The sequence below is a fragment of the Rattus norvegicus genome, chromosome 3 (assembly GCF_021556685.1).
Source record: "Rattus norvegicus strain SHRSP/BbbUtx chromosome 3, alternate assembly SHRSP_T2T, whole genome shotgun sequence".
NCBI lineage: Eukaryota > Metazoa > Chordata > Mammalia > Rodentia > Muridae > Rattus > Rattus norvegicus.
In genome coordinates this window covers 119,078,355-119,092,188 of record NC_141536.1, presented here as the reverse complement: position 1 = coordinate 119,092,188, position 13,834 = coordinate 119,078,355, and the positions used below count along the sequence as shown (strand labels likewise).

At 44.6% G+C, this 13,834-nt stretch overlaps 1 protein-coding gene across 8 annotated transcripts in view; it reads left to right on the top strand.

Moving 5' to 3' along the window:
• Slc23a2 (solute carrier family 23 member 2) overlaps positions 1-13,834 on the top strand; it is a 157,944-nt gene that overhangs the window by 100,984 nt on the left and 43,126 nt on the right. For all 8 annotated transcript variants that reach the window (XM_087654007.1, XM_087654000.1, XM_087654002.1 and 5 more), the window contains 1 exon segment: positions 8,880-9,128. Coding sequence is in view for 4 of the 8 variants with exons in the window: in XM_087654000.1 (XP_087510126.1) it covers positions 9,024-9,128 (105 nt within the window). In the remaining 4 variants the exon portion in view is untranslated.

Here is a 13,834-nt window from a genome sequence, read left to right as displayed (position 1 = left end):
CTTAGAGGGTTATGGTACTGCAAAGAGAGGCTGGAGCACAGTAGGACAGGCAGGTTTCTTTCATATTAGAAGGAGGGGAGGCATCATGCAACAAAGCATTGGAGACCTGGAAAAAGAGAAAGCTGTTGGTAGTTCTTGACACTAAGTAGGAACTTGGGGCTTTCCTTGGCTTGTTCCAAAATAGCTACCAGTCTTCAGAGCTTTGTCCTTCTTCATTTTATTTTTAAAATGATTTTATTTTTATTTTAAAATTGTGTGTATATGACTGTAATGCCTGTGGAGACCAGAAGAAGGCATCCTGGAGCTAGAGTTACAGGTAGTTAAGTTACTCCACACAGGGGCTGGGAATGCAACTCAGGTCCTCTGCTTGCTAATTTTCTGTTAGTTCAATGCATGCTGGAGTCACCAGAAAGGGGAGTCTCAACTGAGAAAATGCCTCCATATGAGTGGACTGCAGGCAAGCTTCTAGGGCACTTGTTACTTGTTACTGATTGATATGGGAGGGTTTGGGCCAATGTGTCTGGGGCCACCCTTGAACAGGTAGGTGGACTTGGCTTCTATACATACAAAAGCAGGCTGAGCAAGCCTTGGGGAGCAAGCCACGGGGAGCTAGCCAGTAAGCAGCATCAGCTTCCCTCTATGGCCTCTGTCAGCTCCTGCCTCCAGGTTCCTGCCGTTTGAGTTCCTGTCTGACTTCCTTCAATGATGAGCAGTGATGTGGGAGCCTAAGCCTATAACCCCTTTCCTGCTTTTAGTCATGGTGTCTCATCACAGCAATAGTAACCCTAACTAGGACAGATCCTCTAGAGAAGAGAGTGCAAAAACTTGTTCTGCAGGAGGTCTGCATGGGAGCACAGTGCTTGCTGTTCTCGAATTTTGCCTCGCCCACTTTTGCTCTTTGGCAGGAACGTACCAACCTCCTTGCCTTAGTTGCTCTACTCTGGAATAGAGACAGCAATACGGACCAGAGTTTTTAGGAGAGTTAAACGTTTGCATCTGGAATGTACATTCGTTTTACCTCTTTGTCTTAGGGTTTTACTGCTGTGAACAGACACCATGACCAAGGCAACTCTTATAGGGACAACATTTAATTGGAGCTGGCTTACAGGTTCAGAGGTTCAGTTCATTATCACCTAGGTGGGAACATGGCAGTGTCCAGGCAGGCATGGTGCAGGAGGAACTGAGTTCTACATCTCATCTGAAGGCTGCTAGTGGAAGACTCGATTCCAGGCAGCGAGGATGAGGGTCTTAAAGCCCATGCCCACAGTGGCACATCTATTCCAACAACAAGGTCACACCTCCAATAGTGCTACTCCCTGGGCCAAGCATATTCAAACCATGACCGACTTGTAGAAGGATCTTTTTCAGAAGGAAAAGTGCTTGCTGCACAAACATGAGGACTTAAGTCTTATACCTGTGTGAAAAGCTGACCTTTTTATATTTAAAACACCACTGCTGATAAGGTGGAGACAGCTGGGTCCTGGGGCTCACTAGTCTACTCAGGAGCTCCAGGCCCATGGGAGACCTTGTTTGGTCCTTGAGTCTCCACATCCACCTGTACACGCGCGCACGTGTACACACACACACACACACACACACACACACACACACACCCATGAACACTCATACACAGTTAGCTTTCCATGGCTTCTGTGATGATGATGAAGATGAAGATGAGGATTTGTGATTAACATTGTTTGTTTTGTTTTTGGGTGCTAGAGAGGAAGCTCAGAGCTTGTACAGGAGAGCCTGCTCCTCTGCCACTGAGGTGCTCCGAGCCCTACATTTATGTTTTAATTCTAGCTCTCAGGTTGGGGATTTAGCTCAGTGGTAGAGCGCTTGCCTAGGAAGCGCAAGGCCCTGGGTTCGGTCCCCAGCTCCAAAAAAAAGAACCAAAAAAAAAAAAAAAAAAAGTAATTCTAGCTCTCCCCCTCCTCCCCTTTGATGTTCCAGCCACAAGTTTTCCCGGAGTAAACCAGGAGAACAACAGCTAAGTATTGTTTTTCTCTGTAACTAGAAATGCCCTTTAAAAAACGTTGTTTCCCTAAAACCTGTGAATGCCTTTTGTGTACTTGTCACTGTGTCCCTAGTCTGCTTGCTGGGGAAGCTGGACTGGAGCCAAACCATGGAAATGTAGAGAAGGAAGAGGCAATTTAGGAATGCTTCTGAGGAGCAGCCTCTTAAGTCCAAACCTGGAATCTAGAGGTAGCATGGGAATCAGATACACCATGCTCAGTGTAGGTGGCAGCTGGGGCTGGGGAGGAGTATCAAGGAGGAGGAGGAGGAAGAGGAGGAAGATGAAGAGGAAGAGGAGGAAAAAGAGGAGGAAGAAGAGGGGAGGAGTAGGAGGGGAGGAGGAGGAAGAGGAGGAGGAGATTTCGAAAGGTGGCCTTATCAGTTTTATTTAAATAGTGTTTGGGGAGGCAATTTCTGCTGGTAGACTCCAGGCAGAATTAGCATAAAGCATCTGATGTGTAAAGGTCACTTCAGAGGGCTTGTGGCCTTGCAAGCATGAAGGTCTAAGTCAGATCTCCTAGAACCCAGCCAGGGAAAGAGCTGTGTACAGTAGTCACATTTGTGACCCCAGCATCCCTGGGGCTCAGCGGGAGGTCAGTGTAGCTTGAGTTGACAAGGTCCAGGCTCAGTGAGAGATTGTCTCAAAAAATCGGGTGGATTGTCATTGAGGAGGTCACTCAGTGACAACCTCTGACCCGTAATCTAATCCATGAACACATACATGTGTGTGCACACATTCGGGGGTGGGAGGTGGGACAGACACACACAGGTACACAGAGAGAGGGGGGGGGCAGACAGCGGAGATTGCTGGTAGACTTTGTCTGCACGAGCAAACTGAGCTTACATTTTACATTTTGAGGGTTCTACCCTTCCCCCAGCTGAGCATAAGTGAGTGTATTGACCTCCTGTGGGTGACTGTCACATCTCTAGGCATTTTGGGGATGGCTTCTTGAGCAACTGTTACTGCCAGGGCTCTGAAGACAGAACCTAGTTTCAGAAGTGGAACTTGGCATGAAACCTGAATTTCCCCGTTAGAAACCAGGCTTCATCTGATTCTCTTGATGCTTTTTTCTTTTTCTTAAAATTTTTGGGATTGGAGAGATGCCTCAGCAGTTAAGTGTGCTGGCTGCTCTTCTAGAGGGCCTGGGTTTAATTCTCAACACCCAGTGGAAACTGCAGTTCCAAAAGTTCCAATGCCCTCTTCCTGCCTCCATGGGCACTAAACACTTACGTGGTGTACAGACATAACATTCAGACACAATAACGAAACAAATAAACTGATCTTTTTCTAAAGAGGACAAATCCACTGTGAAGGCGATCCTTTTCAGTGAAGCCTGGGGCGAGCAGTATGTATAGAATCCAAGCAAACTTAGACTTGTAGGAAAGACTGCCCTGCTCTTAGTGGGCACTTCCATGCCTCCTGTAACTAGTGTTGTCATCTTGCTATGTGCATCAGCTTTGTCACATGGTTTCCCTGAGTGTGTTGGTTACTACAGTACATCCAGGCACAGGCTCCTGCTTTTGTATCACTACAGAGCTTTTATACCAGTGTTTTTCAGACTTGATTTCACTGATCCACAGTGCAAAGAAAGCATTTTACCTTGAAGCTTGGTATAAGATACCCAAAGCTGAGTAATTTAAAAAGAAAGGGGGATTTATCTCATAATTTTGGAGGCCAGAAGTCTAAAGAATGCTACTAATGTGCGGAAGGCCAGGGGCTTGCCTGACTGTAATCACCTCATGCCAGATGACATCATGTCCAGGGTCAGAGGAGAGATCACACAGTAAGACTGGAAGCCAAGAGTGTGCTGCAGAACTTGACTACCTTGTTTATAGCATCTCTCTTAGCTGGGTTTCCAGAACTGCCAGAGTCCTAGTGCCTTCCCATTGGCTCCCATGACATCACCACACTGAGGATCAAGTCCCCACCACAGTCAAAACATCTAAGCACCACACTAAGTTACCCTTACCTTGTGAGATGTGCTCAGAAATTGCCGCTATGTCTGTTTTTGAAGCCCTGGCTAGTTTGGAGCTTTCTATTTAGTCCAGGCTAGCCTTTACCTCTGCCCCTGAGTTTAAAGGCTTTGTCCCCATACCTGGCCTAGACTGAAACCTCACCTGTGGAATAACAATTCTTCCTCCCCTGGCAATGCTGGTAACTGTCAACCTGTTTATTTCTGGGTTTGCTTGCCCTAGACAGCTGATCCAAAGGAGAAACAGGAGAGTTAGTTGCCCTTGTGTGGTGGGGTTTTCTCACTTAGTCTAAGTAAGTATGTTACTGTTTTTTTAATTTTTCTTTTTTTGTGTGAACAATTTTTCACATGAATAAAAGTTTCTGTGCAGTTTAAATTATTTTCTTCATTTATCTTATATGTAAGAGTGTTTTTGCCTGAATTTATTTCTGGGCACCTTGTGCATTACTGGATCCTTGGGAACTGGAATTAAGATAAGAAAGGCTGTGAAGCTACCATATGGGTACAAGGAATGAATGAACTGAGTTCTTCTGTAAAGAGCTGCAAGTGCTCTTAACTGCTGAGTCATCTCTCTAGCCCCTCCCTCCCCTGTGCAGTCTTTTAAAATAGCTCATTGGCGTTGTTTATGAGCGGACCATAATTTTACTATACACTCTAGCTGTTTGTCTTTAGTAATTACCTTAGGATACATTGCTGGAAGTAGTGTGCTCTCAGACAAATAGCATGTGCAGGGCCTTAAAACTTCTGTGATACCCAAACCAAATCACGTCTCAACCAACTCACCTCTCCCCGGGAAAGCATGAGTGTCTGCTCTCACCATGCTTTCCTTGAGTGTTAGAACGGTGACACCGGCAGGGGTGGCCCTTCATCTCATTTGGCCTTAAGTAGGACATCTACTGTGCTCTTTGTATTCAGGGAACTGAGGATTAGAAGCACACTGTCCTGCTCACTGTACACAGACAATTATGGCTTCTTTTCATTTGTAAGATTGACTTAGAAAGTAAAAATATTTATATGCCATCTTATATCTACTCCATTTTGTCCCTTAGTTTTTATTTGTCTCTATAGAGAAATCTAAAGAGCTTTATATTAAGAAGTCTGTCATCTTAATCTTTAATGATAAGCCAAGAAAAGAGTTCCCTAGTCCTGATATGTAATTATGCAGACTTTTTAAAATCTTAGGTCTTTCATTGCCTTTTATAAGTAGTGAGTTAGCTGTTATGGCTTGGATTGCATCCATACCTGCCCTGTCCCTTGATATACCACTATACCATATGTCCACGGCTCGCTCATACCTGTTTTGTTCGTTGGTTGGTTGGTTGGTTTTTGAGACGGGGTTTCTCTGTGTAGTTCTAGCTGTCTTGGAACTTACCAGGCTGGCCTTGAACTCACAGAGATCTGCCTGCCTCTGCCTTCTGAGAGCTGGGATTAAAGGCAGGTGCCACCACTGCCCCGACATACCTTCTTTAAAAAAAATTGCAGCCATGTATTAGGCTTTCTAGCTAAGAGAATACATTTTTTTTTTTTATAATTTTCAAATATTTGAGTCTTTTTTTCTTTTTCTGAGACAGAACTTTCCTGTGTAGTCCAGGCTGGCCTTTAGCTGAAGACCCACTGTGCCTCAGCCTCTTATGTGCTAGGGTTGTCAGAGACTTGTGCACCATGGTGAGTGCTGTTTACTCAGTTTTGCTTATTGGAAATGATATGCTTGCAGTATATGCAGGAGCACTCTGTTTCAGTGGTCACTCAAGTCAAATAAGATGATGAGTTCAGACCAGAAGTAATCGTTACTTATGTAATAGATACATGGTGTGCCTGCCATAAAGGCCACTTAACAAATAGAAAGTGGCTATTGTTACAGTCATTGTCGTCATCATCCCTCAACCACCCTTCCCCCCATCAAGTGGTCAGGGGCCAGACAGCAAGTAGCCTGGCTCACTCTCTGTCCTTTTGCAAGGAGTAGAAAGAGAAGCCTCCACACCATTCATTAATTAGTGAACTTCCTCCAGTGCTAGCGTTCCTGGAAGATTTTCTTTTTTATGTTCACACACACACACACACACACACACACACACACAGAACCTATTGAAGAGTATATGTACCACTTGTGTGTAAAAGCCTTCAGGGTAGAAGAGGTGTGAGATTTCCTAGAATTGGAGTTGCAGGCAGTACTGAGCTAACATGTGGGTACTGGGAACTGAACCCAGGTCCTCGGCAGGAGCAGCAAGTACTCCTAACTGCCAGGCTATCTCTCTAGTACCCATAGATTTAAAATTAAAAAAATTTAAATATAGTCTTATAATGATAATATATGTTTTGTAATAATTATTTTTATTTGCTTTTTTGAGATACAGTCTGTCTACATAGCCCTGGCTGTTTCAGGACTATGTAGACTAGGCTGGTCTCTAGGTCATGCCTCTGCCTCATGCTGGGATAAAAGGTGTACACTGCCTTTATGTGTACGTGTGCTTGAGTGTGCATTTGTAACCTTGAATGCAATGACTAGGGTGTTGGAGTCTCTTAACTGGAGAAACAGGTAACTGGGAGCTGAAAATAAAACTTGGATCTCCAAGAATAGTGTATACTCTTAACCACTCAGCCATCTCTCTGGTCATGTGTTCAGAAATTTGAACAAGTCCCTAAACTTCTCTCCGCCCTGGTTTGTCCCTTCCCCTTCCCCTTTTGCATTTCCCCCAGACCTTGGTATTTCCCATGCAAAACAACTTCATGTGTGGGTGAAGCCCACTTTTTAAGTGCCAGGTGCCTAGTGATATCAGCCGAACAGGGCAGGTAGAGAACGCTTTCGTCACTGGAGAATGTTCTGTCTGGTAGCTCAGGGTTGGTGCACATCATAGGAGTCATAGGAGTACTTTAGCTGTTTTTTTTTCTTGTGTTGGTACACAGTTTCTGACGTTGCTTGTGGCTGTCTCTGTGAGCCATGCATATCACATCATTTGTTGTCCCTGTTCCCCAAAGCCTTCCTTAGAGTGTGGTGTGTGAATTGGAGGGTGACGGTCTTTCTTCTCCTAAATAACCAGCTCTCTCCCACTTGCGGCCAAATACAAATATTGCCACTGGCGTGCAAAATCAGCCGTGTTGAGAACTACTATTTTAAGTAGATGTGGATACAATAAGAATGTAAATGAGTACTTTTCTTTTTTTCTTTTTTTCTTTTTTTAATACATTTTTTGATTTATTTATTTTATGTATATGAGTACACTGTAGCTGTCTTCAGACACACCAGAAGAATGCTTCTAACCTCATTACAGATGGTTGTGGGCCACCATGTGGTTGCTGGGATTTGAACTCAGGACCTCTGGAAGAGCAGTCAGTGCTCTTAACCACTGAGCCATCTTTCCAGCCCATGAGTACTTTTCACTTCAGGAAGGTTTGATGGGTGTCTTGGAGTCTCTATCTTCAAGAATGCAGTTTGGGGTCTGGGAGATGGCTCAGTGGTTAACAATACTACCCTCTTTCCCAGCACCTACATGGAGGCTAACAGACATTTGTAACTCTGGTCCCAGGGGATCCGATGCCTCCAGGCACCAGGCGTGCACACAGCACAGCCATACAGGAAGGCAGAACACCTGTACACATAAGACTTAAAACTCAGTTAATTAAAAAATAAGAATGTAGTGTGGAGTGCTGGCTGCTGGGTTTTGTTTTCCCTTTCTGCTTCATGACTGCCCAGGACTCAGCTGTCATATGCCTCGTCTTACCCAACCCAAATGGAGAAGTCTTTGAAAAGTTTCCTACTTCTGTTTTACACACCCTTTAGTTTGGTTAGACGTTTCCTTCTTGGAAGGAAGATTCCACATTGCTGGCTCTAATGTTAAGAACCCTGTGTGTGCTCCCCCGCCCACCGTGTTCCTCTTGCTTCATACAAAGCCAGGCATACCTGGGCATGTTTTATTGTTGGCGTGCCAGCCTTTGTATGCTTTGCGCTTTGTCATCTTTGAAGACAAGTTTTTCACATGTTCGTTAATCCGGGGTGGATTATCTGTATTGACCAGGTTATGTTTCGTGGTTTGAAATTGTTTTAATTTTTTTCTCTTTTGAAGTGTGTCTGCTTAATTGTGAGATCTTTCTTTCTGCTTTTGAGTTTTTCTTTTAGTTTGGGATATTGGGTGTTTCTTTGTTTAATGACTCCATCTCTTAGAGTCTACACCCTTGTCGTATCTATCTTGGATTAGTAGTGGTGATTGCTCTCTTCCCATGCCTTGTGTACCTCACTTTAGGGTGCTGGAGGGAGGCCCCAGGTTTTCTTTTGATGCTTACTTATGTTACCTAGTTGAGCATGCATGCTTTGACTCTCGTTTTGTGGCATCCTAACCAATTGAGAATGCTGCTTTTGCCTTGCTTGAATTCTGCATAGCCATGTAATCGTAGGTTATTTTTATCTTTTATTAGATGATGAATGCCTTCTGCTTTCCATAGCATCTGTAGGGAATTTAGAATTATTTAAGTCACCTTTTTATTTGTGATAAATTAGCTATATCTGCATTGTCTTAAATTTTAGTTAAAATTCACTTCCGCATTGGCACTAGCCACTTTTTTAAGTGCCAGGTGACTAGTGATAGCAGCCGGACAGGGCAGGTAGAGAACGCTTTTGTCACTGGAGAATGTTCTGTCCAGTAGCTCAGGGTTAGTGCACATCATCATAGGAGTCATAGGAATACTTTAGCTGGTTTTTTTTTTTCTTCCTAGTATTCTAATATTTTGACATACCATTACCCTTCTTTCTCCAGGGGAATGGTGGCTGACTATAGTAAAGAGGGTGGGTTCTTGAAAAGTACTGGTGTCTTGCCAGTTGTTTGGTGCAACTTGTATTGCCTAAGGACTCCGCGTCTCATGGCTGTCTTTCTGACTCTCCTGCACTGTCTTTTGCAGGTGATAAGCGATGACAGTAATCTGCGTCTGAGGATCCAGTGTTCCAAGTGCTAAAAGCTGCCTCTGGTCTTAGACCCCTGCCTTGCATACGCCTTCCCTGCAAGCACTCCAGGCCACAGTTTGTAGGCTGCTCAGCCTGCCTTGATGATGGGTGTCGGCAAGAACACATCAAAGTCGGTGGAGGTTGGGGGCTCCACAGAAGGCAAATATGAAGAGGAGGCCAAGCGCCCCGATTTCTTTACTCTCCCGGTAAGAGTACCTCCAGCCTTCTCTTTCTCCCTGGAGTGTATGTAGGACACACTTTAACACTCGTATTCTCAGGAAACATTGTGGCACTGAAAGTCAACTGTCTCTCATGCTGTTGTATTGACTACACTCTTATCCAGCCTCAGGGGACCTGCTTGAGCTAACCCAGGAAGGAAGTACACGCTGCTGTTAATGTTTGAGAACCATTCCAGTGCTTACTGTGTTCTGGAGAGAGTCTTCATTTTCTCCCCAAAACTGTACTGTTCGGAGATTGAGTTCAGATCTAGCATACATTAGCTACCCGAAGCTGGCTGACGCAAAGCCTTTATCTATATCTATCTGTCTGTCTGCCTGCCTGCCTGCCTGCTTGCTTACCTGCCTACCTACCATTCTTTGAAAAGTTCATACAAATATAATTTGAACATGCTCATCCCTCTTTCCCACCAAGTCCTCTCATCCCTTCCTACCCAACTCTGAGGTTTCTTTTTGTTTTCTTTCCCCACTGAGCCCAGTCTGTGTTGCCCAGCTTCTCTTGGGAGTTGGCTGCCCTGCTGTGTGGTCATAAGGAAAACTGATTCTCCCTCTCCTTGCAACCATCAAATGCCAGTAGCTCCTCAGCTAGCACTGGGATTTCTTGCTCTTTTTTCCCATTCTTTGTTGGGATTAAAGCCTCTGTTCTTACACAAAGCCCCTGTTTACCCATGGAGCGCTCTGACATTCTAGGGGCCAAGTTCAAAGCCCGCTGCCATAGCTGATAGATACTCCAAGAGTTCACAGGCCTTGAATCCTGGGCTCTGCTCCTCTCAGCTGGGTCCCCTCTGGGAGCTCCTGTAGCTACGTTGGGTTGTAGCTCACCTGGTCCTTTAATGCTACTTGTGACATGACTGTCCCTGACCCATTGTGAAACTGTAGGCTGTGTCCAGCTTTACGTAGAGAGGGGTGGATGACTAATGTGTCTGGCACACACGAAGCCCTTGGGTCACGAATTTTCACATCTTCTCTACAAAGTGAGGCTTACAAGCACCGGCTTAGAACTGCCTACTGTGGTCTCAGTGTGGTCTGTTTCCCCTAAATCTCATTTTGAAATTTAATCCCCACAAGGAAGTATGAAGAGATGGTATCAGGTGGGACTTTTAAGAGAAGACGAGAGCTCTGCCCTTTTGAATAGACAATCTGTTTGTGAAAGCAGTTAATAGATTAATAAGTGGTTAGCTGTGGAAGCCAGCCTAGCTCCCAGACTCATCAGGCAAAGCAGAGACACAGCCCACTGAAACTGGGTCGGAACCACAACTATTTCCCTTTTTGAAAAACCTGTTTTTATATGTATGGATGCTTTGCCTGCATGCATGTCTGAATCCCATACAGGCAGTGCCTGGATCCTCGGACCGTGCAGGTGCTGAGGACTGAAACGATGTTTTGTGTTTCTCATCTCAGTGCTATGGAGCCAGTCTGCCCAGATGCCCACCCTACCCTACAAGACTCTTCATCTGGTGGCACCTCATTGTCACATTTAGCTCAGCATCAGCTCTGCGCAGAGCCACCTCCCCAACCACAGTACAAGTCACAGCAATAGTGCAGATCAAAACCAAATCTTAGAAAGCTTAAAATGCAGTTCAACACTGTACCGAAGGTCTTGAAGTGAAAATGTTATACCACCCTGAAGAATCGATGTTAGCATTTGATTTGTTTCTATCCTTTTTTGGGTGCTAGTTATCTTATCTACAGCCTTGCACGTTCTAAGACAACCTCTGCCCCAGCATCTGGCCAGTGGCTGGACTGTACTCACCACAAAGCCCCTGTTTACCTCAGTGTGTCAGTCTTTGCCCTTATGCTTAAATGGGACTGTCCTGTCCAGTCCACTGTTACTCCTGCACCTGCCACTCGGGAGGGTTTGCATACCTCAGCTCCTGCTGCTGTCTTTTGACTTTAGCCTACCTTCCCACCTTCTGCTGTAGCCAGAGTAGCATGCTAGGCCTCCCTTCCTGGCTCCCAAGGCCTCCTGAGTTAAGCTAGAATTTCCTGGCCTGACACCCAATGCTTACCCTCAGTGGGCATCCTGTAGAGTATTAGGATTGAGTCTTGCTTGCCTGGGACATAGCTAGTATCATTTAAACAAGCATCTGAGCTTTTGTGTAGTCCAAGGAGTGAACGTCCATCGTGTGTATATGTATAGAAAGGGAAGAACAGTTGGAATTGTGAACTCTTAACCTAAATCTGTTTTTTGGTACCATGTAAAAATGCAAAGTTTTGTGAGATTGGCTAAAGTAGTGAGTGCTAATTTGTTGCAACCCAGCATTCAGAAGGCCAAGCTAGAGAGGCTCAGGAGTGGAAGGCTAGCCTGGGTTACATTTTGAATCTATCTCAAAAACTTTTTTTGAGGTACAGTGTATATAACATAAAATTTGAAGTAATCACTGGGTTGTGTAACTACTAACTCCAACAAGTTTCAAAACATCTGTGTTCCTCCAAAGGTGCAGTTACCCACAAAGCAGACCAGCCTTAGCCATGAGTTCCTCCACTCCAGTCGCTTTGTGTTGTTAGGAAGATCCATCTTACCCATGAGTTCTCCCTGGCTTCTCAGTCGGTTGAGTGTTTGTGTGATGCAGTGTGGAATGCTATAGCTTCAAGTGCAAACTTGAATTGGGCTGGGAACATGGGTCTTGCTGCAGCCAGTACAAGCAACCAGTGTCACATACCCAGGTGTTCACGTAAGAAACTCTAGTGTGGTTTAGAATTTTCTGTGTTTTTCTGTTTGTTTTGGTTTGGTTTTTGCGATAGGGTTTTGCTCTAGTCCAGGTTTGCCCCAGACCCACAATCCTCCTGCCTCAGTCTTTTGAGAGCTAGAATTATAGGTATGCACCAATGTACTTGGATAGAAATAGTTTTAAAAGCAGACCTTTGCTTAAGTAATATAAGACAATTCTTCCCCATTAGAGCGTGTTAGATTAGAGCTCCACTGAGATCTGGTACACTTTCAGGCTTGGACATGGGTCTGGTGCTTTCAAATGAAAACTTTAATTTGTTGCCTGCTCAGTTTCTTGAGCTGCATGAATCAGTGGATTGAAAACCTCTCTGAACTCCTCAGTCTGAGGAACTTATACCTGCTATGTGGCTTAGCTAGCTCTGTAGTCTTTTTGACTCCCTCTTGGAGAAGAAACCTGTGTTCATGATAGGAAACTACCAAATGCATTGTAAAAGCAAAAGGAAGGTAAAATGACCTTTTGCTTAACAACCACTGTCACTATGTGGGGGCATATTGTCGTTGTCCTTGTTTTAAAGGCAGGGTGAAGATGGTGCACGGACCCATGCTGAGTAAACAGATCTGAATATTCAGGTAGTGTGAGGAGTGAAGTGTGAAAGTTCGGCTGTTACTGTCCTTGACCCAAAGCTCATTGTCTCTGCATCTTTTGCCAAGCAAATGGACAGCTAGAGTGTGCTAACACTGTTATTGTAATTTTTTACACAGTATTGCTTGGCCTTTTTCCTTTGCTTCTTCTAGCTCCTCTTTCCTCCCACTTCCCTCATCCTCTTTTTTCTTTAGACAGTCTCCTGCTATGTGGCCCAGACTAGTCTTGAATTCATCAGTGTGCTTATTTTTTATTTGTGTATTCGTTGAGAATTTTATACAATGTATTTTGATTGTATTCAGCTTTTCCTGACCATGTCTTACTTCTCCCAGGCCTTCTTATATTCTTTCTCCCAATTTTATCCCATGCTCTTCTTCCTGTTGAACAGAGTTCAGTTAGTGCTCTGTAAATATGTGCATGGCTGTACAGCTATGCTTCTCACCTTTCCTCACACCACGACCCATTAACCCCACCCCATATACAAACCCCAACCATATTATTTTGTTGCTACTTCATAACTATAGTTTTGCTACATAATGTAAATATCTGATATGCAGGATATCTGATATGCAATCCCTGTGAAAGGGTTGTTCTACTCCCAAAGAGGTCTCAACCCCCAGGTTGAGAACCGATGATGGAGAGCCATTCCCTGGTCCCTCGGCAACCTACAAGGGGCCAAACCACTAAAGAAAATTGACTTTCTCTGTCTCAGCAGCCATCAACTGCCAGTGTCTTTCAGCTAGGAGTAGGACTTCTGAAGCCATGTTCCATTCATGCTTGACCTTGTATAGGTCTCTCTCTCTCCCCCTGTTGATTTGGGGTATTCTTTATAAATTGTTGATTCATTTTGTTCCTCCTTCTAAGAAGGTCTGAAGCATCCACACTTTGGTTTTCCTTCTTGAGCTTCATGTGGTCTGTGAATTGTACCTGGGTATTCCGAGCTTTTGGGCTAATATCCACTTATCAGTGAGTGCCTACCATGTGTGTTTTTCTGTGTGTTTTTTACCTCACTCAGGATGATATTTTCTAGTTCCATCCATTTGCCTAAGAATTTCATGAAGTCATTGTTTTTAATAGCTGAGTGGTATTCCATCGTGTAAATGTACCACACGGAGACCATGTGGAGCAGAGACTGAAGGAAAGGCCATCTAGAGACTGCCACATGTGGGTATCCATCTCACATGCAGTCACCAAACTCAGTCACTATTGTGGATACCAAGAAGTGCTTGCTGACAGGAGCCTGTTGTGGATGTCTCCTGAGAGGCTCTGCGAGCCTGACAAACACAGAGGCAGATGCTCTCAGCCAACCATTGGACTGAGAACGGGTCCCCAATGGAGGAGTTAGAGAAAGGACTGAGGTTG